The sequence below is a fragment of the Sturnus vulgaris genome, chromosome 24, assembly GCF_052056855.1.
Source record: "Sturnus vulgaris isolate bStuVul1 chromosome 24, bStuVul1.hap1, whole genome shotgun sequence".
NCBI lineage: Eukaryota > Metazoa > Chordata > Aves > Passeriformes > Sturnidae > Sturnus > Sturnus vulgaris.
In genome coordinates, this window is record NC_142266.1 from 2828606 (window position 1) to 2847963 (window position 19358).

General features: G+C 49.3%; 1 protein-coding gene across 1 annotated transcript; it reads right to left on the reverse strand.

Moving 5' to 3' along the window:
* Positions 1-1721: 1721 nt before the first annotated feature.
* CTPS1 (CTP synthase 1) lies at positions 1722-19051 on the reverse strand. Its single transcript, XM_014881313.2, has 19 exons — positions 18930-19051; positions 18477-18653; positions 17908-18078; positions 17158-17258; positions 15519-15635; positions 14846-14929; positions 14514-14594; positions 12753-12904; positions 11172-11304; positions 9683-9771; positions 8754-8848; positions 8154-8216; positions 7351-7394; positions 6520-6616; positions 6236-6291; positions 6059-6155; positions 5644-5788; positions 4595-4685; positions 1722-3288 (listed from the first exon to the last, which is right to left on the reverse strand). Exons 1-18 carry the CDS (start codon positions 19030-19032, stop codon positions 4601-4603), a joined length of 1890 nt encoding a protein of 629 aa, XP_014736799.2. The 5' UTR covers positions 19033-19051; the 3' UTR covers positions 1722-3288; positions 4595-4600.
* Positions 19052-19358: the final 307 nt, after the last annotated feature.

Here is a 19358-nt window from a genome sequence, read left to right on the forward strand (position 1 = left end):
AATTGACCCCAAGAACGGACCCCTGGGACTGACCCCCAGAATTGATCCCCAGGACTGACCCCCGGCTGCTGCTCCTCCAGACCGGGAGGGAGAGCAGGGCCTGGGTGGGGCTGAGGGAAGCAAAGGGACACTGGAAGGGTGGGGGGACAGAATGACCCGGGGGTGATGGGTGAGGCACATGGTGTCCTCCGTGTGCCCCAGCCCCTGAGGCACCCCCAGGCTGACAGCCCCCATCCTCCGTGTGCTCACAGAGCCTTTTGCAATTCCTTGTTCCTGGACTTTGAGGGAGATGTCCAGAGAGCCCTTGCAGCCCTGAGTGCCACCAATGCTCCCAACACACTCCATCGCCAGGAGCCCCCGAGGGCTGCCTGGGGCTGCTCCATCCCACAGGGGCACGGGATGGGGAACACGGAGGGGCCAGGCCCCATTGCTGGGGCTCCACAGGGCTGGTCCTCCATGACAGGGGTGATGAGTGATGGAGTGAGGGTCTCACCCCCGTGTACTCAGAGCCGTGGGTTTGTGTCCCCTCTTGACCTGCCCATGGAGCACCTGGTGACCTCCTGCAGGGGCTGGTGACAGAAGGCAGCTGAGGGGCACCCAGGCCCAGGGAGGAGGGTGCTGGAAAGTCCTCGAGCAGCAGGTGAGGGGCCAGAAGCCCCCAGGTCTCTCCCTGCAGGCCCAGCTCTGCTGCCCCCAGCTCCTGGCCAGGTGTCTCACCCCTGGGGCCACTTGTCACAGCACAGGGACCCTGCCAGGCTCAGTGTCCCGGGGCTTCACTGTGCCACCTTTCCCTCAGGGACTGCAGCAGAAGTGTCTGCCCACAGCCTCTGGCAGCACAGCTGGATCCATCCTTTTTTTGGGCTGGGACTGCAGTGCTTGGGCGAGGCCCCAAAGCCACCAAACCTCTGTGCCAAGGCCCAGGGACGCCCAATTTATTCATAAATTTCACTGCATGCTCTTTAACTGCTCCTTTCTGTTGCAGTCCCAGCTCAGGAGCTGAAGTGCATGAGCTCAGGGTGGAGCTCCCCATCCCACTGGGCTACTGTGGGACCAACAAACCCAGGGGAACAGCCCAGTCCTGCCCAGGCACCTGGGGGTGCTGAGTCCTGGTCCAGTGGGGAGGTTCTGCCCCCCTGCCCCAGCTCTCCCATGAGGATCTTGAAATTGGGAGCAGCCAGGGCCCAGCAGGGAGCAGAGGGACAGCCCAGTCCTACAGCCCACTGAGGGATCAAAGGGGACAGGAACCACAGGCTGCCTTTGGCTGACAGTGCTAACAGGACTTGTCCCAGGGGAGCTGTTACTGAACGCAGAGCCAGGGCTGACAGCAGTGGTGGCAGTGACAGCCACCCCACACACATCACCCCATGGCCCAGGGACACAGCTCTGACCATGGGCCTGGTGCACTGGGCAAGAAACTCCCAGCTGTGGAGAAGCGGGGTGGGACAAACACTCCTGGGGCACCTCGAAGTCACTGGGAAGAGTTTTGTGCCCTGCAAAGCCTTCAGGCTCAGCCCAGGTTCCCCAGGTTTCTCCACTGCTGGAAGAAGTTCCAGAACTTCAGACTTTGGAGCTCCACATCTAAACCCACTGTGAATACAGCTCACAAGTTTTCGCTGCCTTCAAGGGGATTCATTCAAGCTTGGGCAGTTTTGTGCTTCAGCCCTTTCCTTCCTTCCCTCCCTCCGAGCCGGCAGGAACAGAGCGAGCTCAGGGCTCCTCAGTTTGTTACAAATGAGCATTTAATGACCGAGTCAGTTGCATGGTTTTGGCCAAAACAAACATTTCAGGAGAAAAAACCACGGTTGTGCTGCAGGTGAGGGAGGCTCTCACCCTGCCCCAGGAGTGGCCAGGCCAGGGCAGGACTGGGCAGCAGCAGAGCTCTGCAACCCTGCACAACATTCCTGCACAACAGCTGCAACTGGCACACCAGAAATGCTTGAAGCTCTTCGGGCTCACAGCAGCTTTACAGGGAATATTTAAAGGAATATAAAGGAATATTTAGAGGACTAAAGCACGGGGGGCTGGGGAGGAAATCACTGAGGAGGGACAGGACAGGGTTTGGTTTCGTGGCTCAGCCAGGTCTGAACGTGCAGCCCTCCCCAAACTCCACGGAGCTGCTGAAGTCTGAGTGTGTGACATCAGACAACAGAGACACTTCCCTTCTTTCCTTCCTTTCCCCTTCATCACCAAAGGCCACACAGGGTGTTCCAAGGCAGCAGCAGGCAGGAACCAAGGCAGTTCAGCAACACCCACCCCAACCCAGGTAACAGCGAGGGGAGGTGAGCCCCTCCCTCAGGGACAACCCTTGGGAACTGCAGGAGCACGGCACACACAGCTCACACAGCTCCAACGTGGACAAAAAGGCAACAAAAGGCTCCACTTCAAATCCATTAAAAAGCACCAGGAGCTGCTGTGCCCCAGGGCAGGGACACAGTTCAAGGCAGCAGTGGAAGTGGTTCAGTGTCTCACTCTGTCCCCTTGATGCAAGGGGTCGGAGTTTCCCCAGCCCCAGGAGCGCTGGCACAGGGAAGGGCTCACATGGATCCCTGGCAGCTTTGTTCTCCTGCCCCCCAGCCTGATCCCAGTTAATCACATCCCTGCAGTGGATGTCAGCCAGAGCTGAGCATCTCCCAGAGTAACACAATTCCAGGAAGATCTTCCTGGTTATAAATTCATAGTGACAATGAATGCACCAAGAGCACCAGTGCTACTGTAAATGCTACAGAAAAAAAAAATAAACCAAAAATCCCCTTTCCCCTTTCCCTGAAAAAAAAAAAAAATCCAACTAAAAAGGCTGCATGAAGCTGCCCAGAGCCCTCTCAGCAGCACAGCCCAGCCCAGACACTAAGCCAGCCCCCAAAATCTCATGCCATTCATAATTTCACCAGTAAGTAAAGACTGAGGAGGGAGGAGAAAGACTGGAGAAAGCAACTGCACTGTCAGTGTCCAAGGCACCCTGATACCAAGCACTCCCTGCACTGGGAAGGATTTGTGCCATGGGATTCCCCTCAGCACAGCAAATCCTACACCCCAGTTTGCTTTGACCTCCAAGCTGGAGCAACTGAAGGAAGTCTAGAGGAGCTTCTGTGAACTCTCCTCCACAAATAACCAAGATCTATACAGGAAATAAAGGAAGGACAGAAGAGCTGAGGAAATAAGGGACGGGATCTCAGAATAAAAATTATAAACCCTTAAGTTAGGAAAGCCTAAAGCTGAGGGTGTTGGAGCTACTGCTGTAAGAACACCTGGAGAACCTAATGGAGACTCCTCTCTGCAGCAAGGACACACCTGGAGGGGGAGAGAGAAAAGGAGCAGGAATTACTGACAGGGAAAACCACAAGCTAGAACTGCACAGCACTGGAGGCAGAGCCTGGCAGGAGCCCTGTGCCCAGCTCAGGAGTGTCTCAGCTTCCCAGGGACACTGTGGCACCACCAAAGGACTGAACTGCTCCCCTGGACACGGCTCCTTCCACACACCCACATCCACAGAGCACAGGGAGTGAGGTGCCCAGCCAGGACTGACCCCCTGCCCTGCCCATGGCAGCACCAAAACAACATTTTCACTGTGCTGCTGCCCCAAGAGAGCTGGGCTGAGACAAGCCCCAGGGATGCTGCCACTGTCCCCACAGCTTCCTCATGTGGGGACACCAGACCTGCCACATTAGGGACACATGGGATACTGTCAGTGAGACCAAGGTTCAGTGTATCTTTAGGATAAAAATTTACAGGGAGAATTCTTCAACTCTTGGTGTTGACCCAGCTGTGGAACAGCCCAACATCCAGCAATCCCAATCCTGCATCCAGGGATGGGGAGCACTCCTGTGACAGACTGGGGCTGGCCCTGCTTTCCCATCTGCAGCCACTCTGAAGTGTCAGTTACACAGAGGAAGAGGGAAGGGCTGGGCCTCTTCAGTGCCCTGGCACTCAGCAGTGCAGCCCTGCTGTCACCCCAGACGTGTGTGCAGATGCTGCTCAACTCCTGCAAAACCCCCAGACAAACCAGCCAGAGCAGGACCAGCTGTCACACCCATGATCACCTACTGCACAGACAAAGAATGCAAATTTAAAGTCTGTCTGTTTTGCTGGTGCAGTCTGAGTGCCAGGTTTTCGTGTCTTCTCCTTCCCTGGACTGTGTACATGCAGTTTTCACATCCCTGTACCACCTGCAGCCCTTACAGACCAGAGCTAGGTCTGAGGAACTGCTGTCCCAGGAGATGGACACAATGGATACTACCAAGATGTTCTTTTGCAATAGTGAGGAACTGCAAAATACTGAATTTCCCAAACCCAGGAACCCCTTGCACAGCTCTGCCCCCATTTTTAGGAGTATGTGCTCCACTGGTGCTTTTACCTGAATGTAACCCCGAATTCCTCTGTATTTGTATTTTATTGTGTGTCACTTTGCTAAGGGGACACCCAAACCCAGCTGTTACACAGGCAGAGGCACTCAGCCCTCAGCACAGCTGGAACACGTGTGAGCACCAGCACATCTCATGGTGTGCCAGCTTTCTACATGTGCAAGTCAGTGGCCAGGAGCAAAGACTGGCCAAGAAATTTTTTCCAAAAGGAAGAGGTTGAGATCATTAAACATTACCAGGAATCAGTCATGATTTGCTGAAGGGAATTTCAGCTCTGTTATCTCCAGGTCAGGAGAGCTGCTGCCACTCCGGTCACTGTAGGTGTCCCTGCAGGAGTAAAAGATTTGGGGTTAGGAAGCACAAGGACTTTAAGGACTGATAATTAATGTGGGATGCTGCAGCAGAGGGAAAACTTCAATTTCAAACTCAAATGTGCAAAATCAGAGAATTAAAATATCCCTCAACCCTTGGAGGCATTGAAATGAGAGTCCCTCACACATGGAACTCTTCTGGAGCACACCTGACCACTGTGATGTCAACACTGACACAGGAATCCTGTGGTGCAGCTGCACTGCAGCTCAGCCCACAAAGACAACACTTTTCTTTTGCCATTGCATTTGCCTGGGTTTGATACAGGCACTGCTAATTCTCCTCTGCATTTGGTCTGGTTTTTGTTTAGTGCCAGTCAGCACTCAGCAAGCCCTCGATGCTCTCTGTGAGGAGAACAGCTCAGTACCTGTTGGTATTTGTTGCACAGTCCCGAGTGCCAAACAGAACTGCAGGCACTGGGGAACAGCAGCACCAAGTATCTGCACCATGAAATCCACCCAAAACACCACTTGCTTTGCAAACTGAAACAAAGAAAGCTGAAGTCAGCAGAAAAAAACCACGAGGCTGCAACCACCAGGGCCAGTTCTTTAAACCAGCAAGAGGAACAAGTTTCTTATGGGCCAACAGGTACGTGGGACTTGTCTGAGGAATGCAGGGGAAAAGCCCATGAGGTAAAAGAGCAACCCCATTCTCAGTTTCCCCAAAGACCCTGACTAACAGCACAAGGCTGCAGATCTGCTCTCCCTGAAGCCAGGGCCTCTCTGCAGGACAGCTCTGTGGCCCCACAATCAGCCTCAACACACCAGGTTTGAGCTTTCAAAAGGAGAGTGGAAAGAAGGGGTGGTGCAATACCAAGTTATCCCCAGAACTCTGTGCCAAGAGGATGCTCTGGGTTATCCTGCAGGAAGCAGCACTGTACTGTGACAGCTCTGACTGGGATCTGTCTTAAACCCACCTGGGAGAGAGCCTGCAGCCCTTCTGTAGGTAGTGGGTAAGTCTCCCTGCAGATGCCAGGAGGAGCCCAAAGTATGGGGGTGATGGCTTGATGGGCCTGGAGAGGAACTCGGGGTGATACTGAACACCAACGAAGAAAGGATGCTCTGAGAGGAACAAACAAAACATTCATGTCAATCTCTCAGGCTTGTGGCTGAGCTGCAGGTGAAATCCTGATTATGCTGAAGCCCTGATGATGGGGAAGAATCATTTCCATGCCTTTTGTCCATAAATGGATTTAAGTTTTACCATCATTTTATGGATGCAATCATTCCAAGACAGTCTGAATGGGTTCCACATGAAAACCTGCTCCATTACCCTCCAAACACTTTCCCTTGTCCATCCCACACCCACAAACCAACTGCTTAAGGACTCACCTTCCAGCTCAACCACTTCCATCCTCTCTCCCTCCTCATCCTGCCCCACGAACTTCAGACCGTGTTCTTCAAAACACTTTTTCAGTTCTGGATTGACCTAGAAAACCAGAAAACAAGCCATGAACTCTTGTGTCTGGATTACACAGGAATGCTCAATACCTACATGAGCATTTTTACCTCAAATCTGTGTCTGTGTCTCTCTTCCAGGAAATCGTGATCTCCATACAGCTTCCCTGCAGCACAAGTAAGATGTTGCTTAGATCAGTGGTCACAGCTTTTGACAGATTCATTTGATCAGCATCCTTCAGAATCTGCCACTTCTGGAGGGGATCAAATTCCCTGATCCCCATTCCCCTGCCATTCAAGGATGCTTCAACACCCCCAGCTCTCACTGCCCCATCCCACCATACATACAAGCCATTCCCAGGAAACATTTCCAGAAGAAGGAAGAAGGGCCTTACTCATGATTGAATTCTTGGTTTGGAAGAGTGTCCTTCTCTTGCCAAGCCTCATTGTCCCACCCATTTGCCCAGGATTATGTTCTGGCATGTCTATGACCTGTGGAAAGAATTTAGAGGGAGGTGAGAATCAGGGAGGAACAACAACAACAACAGGCAGACTCTGACACATTAAAAGAAAAAAATCCCACCAACATTCATGCAAAAAACCAAGGAAACCAGCCCAAGGAACACTGCACACCAACAGAACTAGGTTAGCTGGTCAAGTTGTTCAGTACAGGCTGCACAGTACCTATGGGGGGTTTGTGGATATTCAGGAAACTTTCACATAGGAAATGGCCAGTCAGAGTTTACACAGACTGCACACACCAATACTGTGCTGTTTACTGAACTGCATGTCAAACAAACAGGCAATTTATGGAAACAAAACCCCCAAATCAGAATTGCTTACTCTTTGATAAATAATATCATAAGCTGTTTTTTGGTAACTTCCTCACTTTGAGTAGCATTTTACATTATAGCAGAAGCCAATCATTATGGTGGACCCTGGACCAGAAACACAGAGCCTTCCATAAATGTTCCCAGGAATTCAGGTTTATCTGTAGCTATCATAAAACAGTTGGAGTTGGAAAGGACCTTAAATCCCATCCAGTGCCACCCCTGCCATGGCAGGGACACCTCCCACTGTCCCAGGCTGCTCCAACCCCAATGTCCAACCTGGCCTTGGGCACTGCCAGGGATCCAGGGGCAGCCACAGCTTCTTCTGGCAATCATGATCAGGGATTTGTAGGAAAGTCTAATAAGGATATCACAAGTAAATCACCATAAACTCACCACTGGATGAGAAGTTCTGGGGTCAAACTCTGTTGAGTTTGCATCTGCAAAGTAACATTCAGCAATCAGAAACATGGAGTGGCTCACACCCTGACATAACCTACAGGACCTGCCCCAGGCACAGCTGCTCCTCATGCCCAGCTGTGCTGAGCCCCCCCTCAGGCACACAACACCCCAGGCAGCAGGAACAGGGCTCTCAGCACTGTTTGGTATCCATTTCTTAGGATAACCCACCCTCATTCAGGAAAAATACATGTTCAACACCTTCAAATACAGAAATAAAGGCACGGTGGGGGAAAGGAGCAGAGTGGTCTAAGAAACTCCTTTTTCCTAACCCTCACTATTGGAGAGGATCAAAAATCAGGCTGAGAAGTCAATTTAGCACTCTCTGAAGTTAACAGGGACCTGCTCAATTCAAGCAGTGGGGCTCAGAAGGGAACTCCTCTCACTGCAGGAGCTGCAGCTGCTGGCTGGCTGAACTGCTTTTGGGCTTCATTCCCACTGGCTGCAGTGGGAATTTGGGATGCCCAGCACACACAGGCCACCGAGGTGTTTCATTCAGGAACTGAACCACATGTTAAGCAATAGGAAGCTTTCTGTCATTCTAAGCATTATTTACTCCATTGATTTTTATTTAAATAGGGTAAGGAAATTGCTCTTTTTACTTTGAATTAGCAAAAGAGATAGGGACTTTTACAGGTCTAGGTAGAAAATTAAACCTGGCTATGAAAAGTTTAAAATCACAGGTATTACTCAAGCAAGCCAAGAAATGACCAAAAGCAGGAAGGGTTTTGTGCCATTACCTTGCCAACCAAGGACACTGCGAGCAAACTCCACCACTGCCAACTGCATTCCCAAACAGACTCCTGGGGAAGGAAAGGCAGGACATGGAGCAGCTCAGGACAAGGAGCTCTGAGCCCAGGCTGCAAAGCACACACACCTTCATAGAGTCTCCTGAGTCAGAGGAAAACCTGGATGAGGCAGATCTTTGACTGGGATTTAGCAGCCTGTAGTCCTGACAAGCTTTACTTCCCTCCCTCTCCCATCCCCTCTGCTCACAAACCAGTTCAGTCTCTCAGCACACACACTTTACTGAAATGCAGTCATGCATTTCTTGGTGCCAGGATCAGCACAGCCTGATCTGAAACACCCCCACACTGCTCTCCCCTCATTACAGACTCCTTGGCAGCACATCCCAGCCCACTCTGACCAATTCACAGCTAGCCAGGGATGAGAGTGCATTCCCAGCCCAGATCACTGCCTTCCTCAGACAACTGGCTGCAAACTGCTCATCCTAGACACCAGGGAAATTCAGGGGAGCTCCTGCTGCACACCAGTTAGGCTGCTGTTCAACCTCCTTTCCTTTGCTTTATTTCTTCTTATGGATGAAACATGTTTCTCACCTAAGAATGGTTTTTTCTGTTTTCTTGCCCAGGAAATAGCTTGAATTTTGCCTTCTGTCCCTCGAACACCAAATCCACCAGGAACCAGAATTCCACTGCATGAGGATGAAAAGATTCCATTCAGCATGGCTGCCCCAAGCCACACACCCACATATCAGCTCCCTCCCATAACATCCTGGGCTTACAAGACCTCTCTCCTGGAAAGGGCTCTGAAGTAGCCAAGTGCCAAGGCATGGCTGCAGCAGTTTCTACATCACATCAGCTGTCACATAAAGTGGAATTTATAGGGAAATATTTTATAAATTTTACCTTCCCAAAGAGAGATGCCAAATACATTGCAGGTTACCATACTGAAATGGTTCATCCTGTGGGACTCACACACCCCTAACACCAAACATGTTTGCAAACACATCACCCAGCCAGGACCATGCTTGGGAAACCTCTTGGCTACAGTGTCAGGATGTCCTAACACCAAACTCTGCAGGAGGTTCTTTCTTCTGATCTCACTCAAATCCTGCCACCCTGAGCAGTAACAGCCCCCACTTGCTGCTGTGCTAAGTTTTGGCACTCCTCTGCACACTAAGGCTTTTCCACCCCTCAAACTTTATTTCTGAAGAACTTGTTACCCCATTTACACATCCCATTATCACTCTGGCTTTAACAGCCTTCACCAGTACCTTTCCTTTCTCCTCATTTCCTCTCACTGTTTGTACCTGATCATGCAGGTGTGCATATCCTCACCAGCATGATCATTTCCACCACATTTAACAATTCTCCATTTAACATCTTATCCTAAATGCCCCTGAGAGGTGTTTGGGGCCTTGTCAGACAATGCTGAGAACAGAGTCCAGTGAGGCCCTTAATTCCAATCTGTCAGCAGCAGCAGGTTCATCAGACATTCTCCAAGGAAAGGCCACAGCAGAACTTACTCAGCACCACAGAGCTTCTGCCATGCTTCGTGGTACCTCACAGGCTCCTCCTGCAGAGTCTCTGGCTCCAAGTCAGCAGAGTCAATGTACTGGGAAGAAATCCAAAAAAAAGGATGAGGAGATATTGCCACAGGAGTGTACAGGATCTCATGAATTCTAATTAAATTCAGATAGCATCATTCCTCCTGGACAGCTCTGGATTTGTTTCCTAATGAATACCTAAGTTTTTTTTGGGCTGATATCCCATCTGTTAGCCAACAAAACTCCTTTCCTCACCACCCTGTTCTTGGTGCACAGAGCCCATGATTTCTCTGTCCTCCCCTCTCTGCAGCTCTGCTGTGACTTACACCAATCCCTGAGCCCAGCCTGTAATGTTAAATGTGAGCTGTTAATGCAGCACAGCAAGGTGGCAACATGGGGCTGTGCTGACACAAACCACCACACAGAGAGGAAAAAAATACTATCCCTCTCTCATCTAATAAACATCTTCTCCAAGAGGCACTGAAGAAGAAATAGGGTATGGTGAAACACAGGGTGCTGTAATTAGAGTGCTATGACAATGGAAAAAAACCCTGCAATTTTTCCATTTTCTCATCTCCAGTATCTCTGAACTTCTGGACGTTCTGGCAGGCTGCTAACCCTTTAAAAGAACCATCTTGTCCTTTTTTGTTTGTTTTTTGGAAATTGCAAAACTACCAATCAGTTCTTTAGCAAAAAAATCTCCATGCACAAGGCTCACAGAACTAACTTCACTTCTGAGCCACCCAGACACAGCTGTGGAATACCCAGAGATGCATGTGCAGGGTTTGCACTTTACCAGTCTTACTTTTTCTGCTTATTTTCAACTCTACTGATTTTGGAAATTGAAAGGAAACCCTGACCTAGAGCAGTACTGTTAAAAAGCAACCACCTATTTCCATGACTCACTGACATCATCAAACTGCTGGGCATTTAGAAGTCTATTGAAATGAAAATAAAATTTCTGGCAACAGGTACATACTCCACCTCTTCAGAGCATCCAGCTATGAGCAAGACCCTTAAAAGCATCTGTGCAGCTAAACCAGCATGAAAACCTTAATAAAGCCTAAGGCAGGAGCATCATAAAACCTGAGTACCACAAGGTTAACAGCAACAACCCCCCAAAAAAATCACCTGCAACAAGTGGTAGAGAAATTAAAGCAGAGAGTGCCCTCCTCCAATCCATCCAGCACACAACGCTGAGCACTGAGGAGTTCCCATCCACTCCAGACACCTCGTGCAGCTCACAGGAGGAGAGGCTGGTTTAGGTCTGATAACAGCTATTTTATTGCTATTTTATTGCTGTTATAATGTAGACAGGTGTTTTGATGCAAGGACAATTTGGATGTTAAGTGGCTCAATCACTCCTCCCTTTCTGTCTATGGGTTTGTGAAAATCTGAATGAGGATGGGCAGCACTGCAGGTGAAGTAGGACAGGGGGAGTTTTTTCCCCACACAGACCCATCCCTACCTTAATGTCGAGTTTGTGGTTGATGGCCAGGGCAGAGTGCTCCAGGGCTTTGATGACAGATGCATAGGAGTCAGAAAATTTGGTGTATTTGCCCACCAGGGCAATGGAACACGTTTCAAGTAGACGGTCGTACCTACAGAAGCCCAGAACACACACAGGTTATTGCAGCAGTAACAGGACACGGATGGCAATCACTTCCATTCTCTTCAGATTCTCAGGGAACAAACAGCTGGCTCCTCAGTCTGTCCAACAGAGCTGACATCTTTGGAAGAGTGACCTTTTGTAATAATTATGATTTAGAAACATCAAAGTGAGATCAAAACCAAAACAATGAGGAAAAGAGTTGCAGAAAGGCACATATAAATTAACTCATGTCTCCTGGTGATGAAAAGCCATTTTGAGCAGATCCAAACTGCCTTTCCAGGAAGCTGTATTAGATTCAAAGGCTGCAATGAACTCCTAGGAGAGGATCAAAGCACAGCTTGGTGAATGTTTGTGCTGCATGCCATCTTCCCATGCTGCTGCTGAGTTCAGAGCAGCAGCTACAAACACAGAAAGCATTTCTGGAGTCCTAAGGCTGTGCTGCCCACACTTGCAATCCCTGGCAGCTGGCAGCACAGGATGCACACAGCATTCCTGGCCACAGCCAAGGGTTTGTTTCAAGAACTGCTAAATACCTACAAGCCCAGCTGGTGACCAAGGGTTTCCCCATCAACAGGAAATGTTATTGACAGGGCTGGCTTATGTCAGGCACAGAAATAAAGGAATGCATCTAGATCTTGAAAATTAATTTCTTATAAGAGCAAATATATTTAAGGCTTCAGTTGACATTCAAGCCCTTTCTGAAAAGATTCTATTCACTATTTCCCCATGAACATTGAGTGTACTCCTCAAAAGAAAAAACCCCAGTGTCCAAGGAGTCTCAGAACAGGTACCACTTGTCTTACTCACCTGAAAGCACACTCAAATGTATTTTTTATTGACACTCCTGACATGTCCATATAGCTACAACAGGATTTCAACACTCTGTAATGTTACTGAGAGTTTTTTTTATAAAAAGGGAGAGCAGAGTTGTCCAACTTTTAATCACTTCAAGCTAGGTTTGACTCAGACAGTACACTTCCAACATAAGATAAGTATCTCACTAAGTTTATCTCACAGGATTTTATGGAAAAAGGCTGAGAGAATTGGGGTGGCTCAGCCTGAAGAAGAAAAAGCTCCAGGGAAACTTGATGGCAGCCTTCCATTAAGAAGATTTATGAGAAACATGGGAACAGACATTTTAATAGGGTCTGTTGTGCCAGAACAAGTGGTGATGGTTTTAATGTAAAAGAGGGGAGATTTAGGTTTAGATATAAGGATGAAATTTTGTACAATGAGAGTGGTGAGGCACTGGCACAGGTCACTACAGCAGCTGTGGATGCCCCACCTTGGAAACATTCAAAATTTGGATGGGACTCTGAGCAAAAGGAAAAAAACAATGTGAGCATGTAAGAACATTTGAGGAACAGGAAATAACACACAAGCAAGAACAGATCCCAATCCTGAGGTGTGCTGCAGGGTGCCCAGCACGCAGCTCACCTGTCAGCCATCTCCTTCCACTTCATGAGCATCCTCCTGGGCTGCCTCTCGATGGGAAGGTCCAGCCTGTGCCTGAAGTAATCCACAACTCCCTGCTCCTCCAACAACAGAGGAACCCGGTAGATGGAGGAGACATCATGAACACAAATGACCTGTTCATAAAAATAAGGGTGGCATTAAAACACAAGCATCCAGTGCTCTACAATCATTTTTACTCAGATATTCAGAGTTCCTGTCTCTAGCAGAAAATCATATGACCACCTAAACTTCCAAAAAAATAATATGTTGAGTAATACAACATATCAATAGCTTAATACTGGTTTCCTTCTGGTTGAAAAAGGCATTCTTCAGCACTTACTGCTCCCAGGAGCCCCTTGGGAAGGGCTATAACACAGTAACCAGCAGCAGAGTCAGCTGCCCAGCACATTATGTGAGCAGCACACAAAGTTCAAAGAACACTCCAGAGACACTCCTGTGATACAGAATCCCAAGTGAAGCTACAGCCAAACTGCCACAGGCACAGCTTCCCCCTTCCCACCACTGTCCCTCCTAACCAGGGCTCCCAGTCTGACTGAAACCCAGGGAAATCTGTGACCCCAGTACAGCAATCCACTTTACAGGGTGCCCCCCAGCAAATTTAGGATTACACAATTATAAGCAAAGAATTCTTAGGTTAATGAGGAAAATCTACATCAACAGTTCTAGTTCACTGAAATGGGAAAAGATGGTTCAGGACAACTGTCACCTGTCCATTAATAATGAACCTGTATTTTAAAGATCCAAAAAACACTGGCAAAACTTTTTTAAATCCTCACTTCTACTGATTCAAATGAAAGCAGAGCTCAATTTTGCAGCAGCCAAACCTCCTTGGCTGCACATTTTCTTTTTTTAGCCTCAGTGCTGTTTACTTCTCAATCCAAGTGCAACATCAGTCAGAGCAACAACTGCATAGAACTGCATGAAACTTCCTGGAAAGGGACAGGAGCCAGCTTATTTTGAATTCCTGGCCAAGAAGAGGTAGATATTTTACTGATGACACATCAACATTATTGCCAGCAGTGCAGTGCTTGAAATTGCAGGACTCAAGCTTGGTCTTGCTGTAGAGCAGATTAATAAAAATTACTTGACAGAACCTGGGATTGTGAAGTTATACTCAGTTTTTCACAAAAAGAAACATTTTTCGAGCTCCAGCTGGATTGGAAAGTACTAATACTCAGCCTACACACTTCTGACTATTTTCCAAGGTCCACAGTACAGTGTGTTAAGAGTCTCAGGATAGAAAGAATCGTGGAAACACGGAAATTTGTGCACATCACAACCTTTAAAGTGAAGTAATGCTTCTCCCAAACACCATTTCAACCTCTCTGTGAAATCTCTCCTCAAGAATTCTTGGGCAGAAGAATAGTATTATGAAAATAGTAGTGTATGAAGTACAGTCATATATCCTTTAAAACTAATTTTGGGCAATCCTTTTGCCTCTAAATACTGGAAAATCTCATTCTTTAATGTTCACATAAGGAATGTGGAATAATGAAGGTCGAAACAGTGATTCAGAAATCACCTTGGATTCCACAGAATTCTCTAAGCTTAAACCAACCACCTTATAAGAAAACCTGGGTACTGGCACAAAAAGAATTGGTTTAGCAACAGGTCCATGTGTGAGGAAGGAGCTGGAACTGCTGCACTGAGACAAAACTCCCCTCAGCATCTGACAAACAGCTCCAATATTTACTGCAAGGAAGCACAGCCAGCAAACCTTACCTGTTCTGGTTCAACATGACAGAACATGGAAATCTTTTCTTTTACTGAGGTATCCAGAGGAGTGGAGCACCTGCAAACAATCTAACAGAGCAGCAACATCAGGGTTGTGACACAAAACAGAAATACTCAGGCATTCATAAAATAAACCTCTAAATAGAGTGGTCTTTGTGCACTCTCTGTGATTTGAGAAAAAAACCCCACAACTCCATTTCTTTTCCTTATTTACAACATCACCACTATACAAGAGCTCTCAACTTCAGCATTACTTGAACAAGACTGCTGTTGCAATGTGCCTGATTTTTACACTCAAAGCCATGCAACACAAACCTTACCAGATCTGGAGAGAGCCCGAGACCTCTGAGCTCACGAACACTGTTCTGGGTGGGTTTGGTCTTCTGCTCCCCTGTGGAGCTTGGCTGGTCAGAGAAGAGCAGTTGGTGTATCAGATTGTGATAAGCAACAAGGAATCAGCAGGTTCATCAGGACTCTCAGACATCTCATAAAAGCTTTGAATGAGTTCTTGGACAATTCACATGAACCTCATGTAGCCCATTTTAATTCCCAGGACTGAAAGCAACAGCAGGAACCCAAGTTCCAATCTGCCCATAGTGCAGGAAGGAGAGGGACAGAGAACATAAGGTTTATCCACTGCTCCCTCCAAATACCTCATGTTTTGTATCTCTAATTTTTCTCTCTAAATCACCTGGCCTGGACAGAAGGGGGAAAAAGAGAGAAGAGAACAAAGACTGATCTGCACTCCATAATTATCAATTTACTCTGCCAAATCCAGTTCAGTCTGACACAAGGAATGCTCATGCTGCATTTCTGCAACTCCTAAGCCTTTATTTATTACCCTTTAAAAAGTTCCTGTTCGATTCCTGCAAGACTTTCTAAATACACAAGCATATAAATCTCTACTAACATCACTCAGCATTTCAGAAACACCGATTTAGGAAATTTTGGACTGAGGAAGCCTCTGACCACCGATATGTTTCAGGTCCTTACCTGGGGAACCAGACTGACGTGAATGTTACAGAAATTCTCTCTTTTGGCTTTGAACTGGAACTGGCGGAAGGCCTCGATGAAAGGCATGCTCTCAATGTCCCCCACGGTGCCCCCGAGCTGGCAACACACACACAGGGGAATTAAAGTTACTGCCACAACAGCACCTGGTCAAAGGGCACACTAAAGACATGAAAATATACATAACAACACACAAACACCTCCCCAGCACATCCCTTTGATTGCCTAAAGGAGCATCAACACCAACACAGCTTTCTCCCAAGGGCCAGCTCCAATCTCTGCTATGACCAGGGAAGGGCTGGAGCTGGGCCAGGGCAGGCTCAGGCTGGAGATGAGGGAAAGGTTCTTCCCTCAGCCAGAGGGTGCTGGGCACTGCCCAGGCTCCCCAGGGAATGGGCACGGCCCCGAGGCTGCCAGAGCTCCAGGGATGCTCAGGGAGGATTGTTGGGGGGTCTGGGCAGGGACAGGGGTTGGACTGGATGATCCCTGTGGGTCCCTCCAGCTCAGGATATTCTGTGATTCTATTCCACTCAAAGCACCAGGATTTACCAGCTGCATACACTACTTTCACAGTCTCCAATCTACTCCAGGTACTATTCTACCTTCATCATTTCCCCACAAATCAAAAAGCCACAAGAAAAACAGCTTCCCCCATGGGCAGCACCTCTCCAGAGACATCAGCTTCACCTCTATTTTCTCTTCAGAGAAAAGACTTAGATGTGAAAATTATGATTTATGAACATTAGGTGGCACTGAGAAGCAAAATTTCTGTTAAGTTTTAGGAACTATATAGAGGAACAGATACAAGATTATACTTGGAGCCTCCCAGGCCCTGTCACAGTGCCTCCTTGGTACTTCACATCTGGGCTTGTGATCCTGGCACAGAAACTGGCACCCAAGCTGCAGGCAGAGTCCAAGTCACCATGACCTGGGCTCTGTGACAAGCTCCCTCTCCTGCATCAGCATATCCCAGCAGCCAGTATCAGAGCCCTGCTCCATCTCCTGCTGGCAGCAGAACGTTCCATAGCCACACTGAAAACTGCCACCACTAACTTGTGACATTCCCTGTCACATGTCTGTGCTTGAACTGGTCACTTTGAGGAGGAAAGACACCCGTTTCCAGAGGGGGATTTACCTCCCCTCCCTCCATCCACCAAGGAAGAAGAGGGCACAGCACAATTAACTCAGGCTGGCATATTAAGTTACAAGAGCTAAAAAATTCATTCTGTAAGTTAATTCATAGAATATCCTGAGCTGGAAGGGACCCACTAAATCCAGCCCCTGTCCCTGCCCAGACCCCCCAGCAATCCCCCCTGTCCATCCCTCGGGGCCGTGCCCATTCCCTGGGGAGCCTGGGCAGTGCCCAGCACCCTCTGGCTGAGGGAAGAACCTTTCCCTCATCTCCAGCCATTCCCTGGGGTATTGAGGGGCTGACCCTCATGAGGCAGCTGCAGGTTGCAGTTCAAAAGATTAGAGTAAGCAAAGTTAACAAGGGGAATCTTTAACCCATTCAATAACATGCAAAGTGGAATACTTCTGTAAAGAAATATGCAAAATATGCATATAGGTCAGGTTACTGCATACAAGAAACAAAATTACCTACTTTCTCAAAGTTACAAACCTCAATCACACAAACTTGGGGTTCAATGCCATCTTCATCCACAGGAATTCGTGCCTGCCTCATTACCCATTCCTGTATGGCATCTGTGATGTGGGGAACAACTGGAAAAAAAAACCCAGGCAAGGGTTAAAGCCCCACACACACGTTTATCCCTCAACTCATTACAAAGAAAATTACTGACAGTCACTAGCCAGTTCTTCCCATAGGGCTTGAGCAGGAATTTGTGTCTTTAAAGAACTATGCATTTTTGAAGTGGTTGTTCTTGGCTGTGATTTTCAAGCGCCTTGGCAGGAAATGGAACCCTGCCTTAATTTAAACACATGTAAGCAACACTTCCTTTAAACTGAAAGACTCAAGCACAAACTGTTCTTTGCTCTAAGGAGAGAAAGTTACTCTGTTTTTAACCATCTGTAAAAGCCCTATTGTCAACCAGCTGTGGAGAGTGGTTAAAAAGGGAAGGGACTGATCTGACACTCACAAATCCTTTCGGTTTTCTAATGACATGAGTTAAGAAAAGCATCAACCATTTTAACCAGCTAACAAACAACCTCAAAGTGTATTGGTGTGAAGTCTGTTCACATTTATCACTGGGTACATTAGACAGCTGGACCCAAGTCCAGCACAGTCTAAACACAAGCATGTGTTTGGGATGGTGCAGAGCCTCAAGTGAAGATGAAAGGCAATAGCATCCAGCCAGGACTGAAATAGAGAATGCATTTCTAAGCACCAGGAAAGAAGTTTTTGCATCACCTTGGACTGTTTTGCCCAGATAATCTCCCTTCCTCTCCTTGTTAATGACATACTGGTAGATCTTCCCAGTGGTCAGGTTGTTGTCTTTGGTGAGTCGGATATCGAGGAAGCGCTCGTAGTTCCCAAGGTCCAGGTCCACTTCTCCTCCATCATCCAGCACAAACACCTCCCCTGCACAGAAACGGGCACAAGCACACACATCAGGCATGTGGAAGAATTCAATATAAGGAAAATCCTTCCCTGATTGCCAGAGTTTAGGAGTGGCGAACAGAACTAAAAGCATTCTATAACTGAGAGACCAGCACACTGGGGACTGAGTCCTTAAGGCAGCAGCAAGAACAGGCCAGAGCACATCTGTGCTGTGAGCTGTGGGCACTGCAGGCCAGAGCACATCTGTGCTGCGGGCACTGCAGCCGCACCAGCCAGCCCGCAGTGCTGGCAGGCTCAGCCTGCAGCTCCCGCAGGCAGGACCAGGCACAAAGGCTCGTACAAAGGAGATGATTCACAGCAAGCCAGGACAGCCCCGGGGCCGCCCGGCAGACCCCACCCCGAGCACGCGGGGCACTCACCGTGCTCGTACGGGGAGAAGGTGCCGGCGTCGATGTTGATGTAGGGGTCGATCTTAATGGAGGTGACATGCAGCCCGCACGACTTGAGGATGGTGCCGATGCTGCTGGCGATGATCCCCTTGCCGATGCCCGAGATCACCCCGCCCGTGACCAGGATGTACTTCATCTGCCCCGCGCCTGGACACCACAGACACCGGCGCCGCCTCAGCGGGGGCTGTGTGCGGGGGACGCGCCCCGGGCGCTGCCATTCCTGACAGCGACCCCCGGGCCGTTCCCGCGCCCGTCGCTGAGGGCCGGTGCCCTGCCCGCTCCTCCCGCCAGAAATTCCCGCCTCCGCCGCGTGCCGCCCGTGCGGCCCCCGCCAGGCCCGCGGGGTCCGCGTGGTCCCGCTCTGCCGCCCGCGCGCCCCCCCCCCGCCAGCGCTGCCCGGATGGTCCCGCCCGCCGCTCTCACCTGTGGCCGCCGGGCGCGCGGACAGCGCGCGCGCGGGGGGAGCGGGCGGGAGGTGCGGAGCGCGCGCGGCGCCGCTCGCGGCCGGCTCGGCTGGTAACCGCATGCGGCCCAGCTGCGCCTCTGCGCCTGCGCGGGGCGGGCCGGGGGGCGGGCACAGAGCCTGGGGGCGGGGCCGGGCCCGGAGGCGGATTAGCCCCGCTCACTGCCCCGCCCCGGCCCCCTCAGTGCCTCAGCGGCCGTGGAATCGCGGAGTAAGCTGGGTTGGAAAAGATCTTTAAGGTCATCTAGTCCAACCTGTGATCTTACACCTCCTCATCATGTCCCCGAGTGCCACATTCACGCCTTTTTTGAACGCTTCCAGGGATGGGGTCTCCACCCCTGCCTTGAGCAGTCTAGGCCAGGGCTGGACAATCTTTCAGTAAAGAAATT

Excerpts from the sequence above, each read along its gene's own strand:
- CTPS1 (XM_014881313.2), bottom strand. The coding sequence starts at position 19,032 with ATGCGGTTACCAGCCGAGCCGGCCGCGAGCGGCGCCGCGCGCGCTCCG. Across the intron at positions 17,259-17,907 it reads TCTGGGCAAAACAGTCCAAG|TTGTTCCCCACATCACAGAT; the intron begins GTGATGCAAAAA and ends TTTTTTTTCCAG. Across the intron at positions 14,595-14,845 it reads TCGGGCTCTCTCCAGATCTG|ATTGTTTGCAGGTGCTCCAC; the intron begins GTAAGGTTTGTG and ends CTGCTCTGTTAG.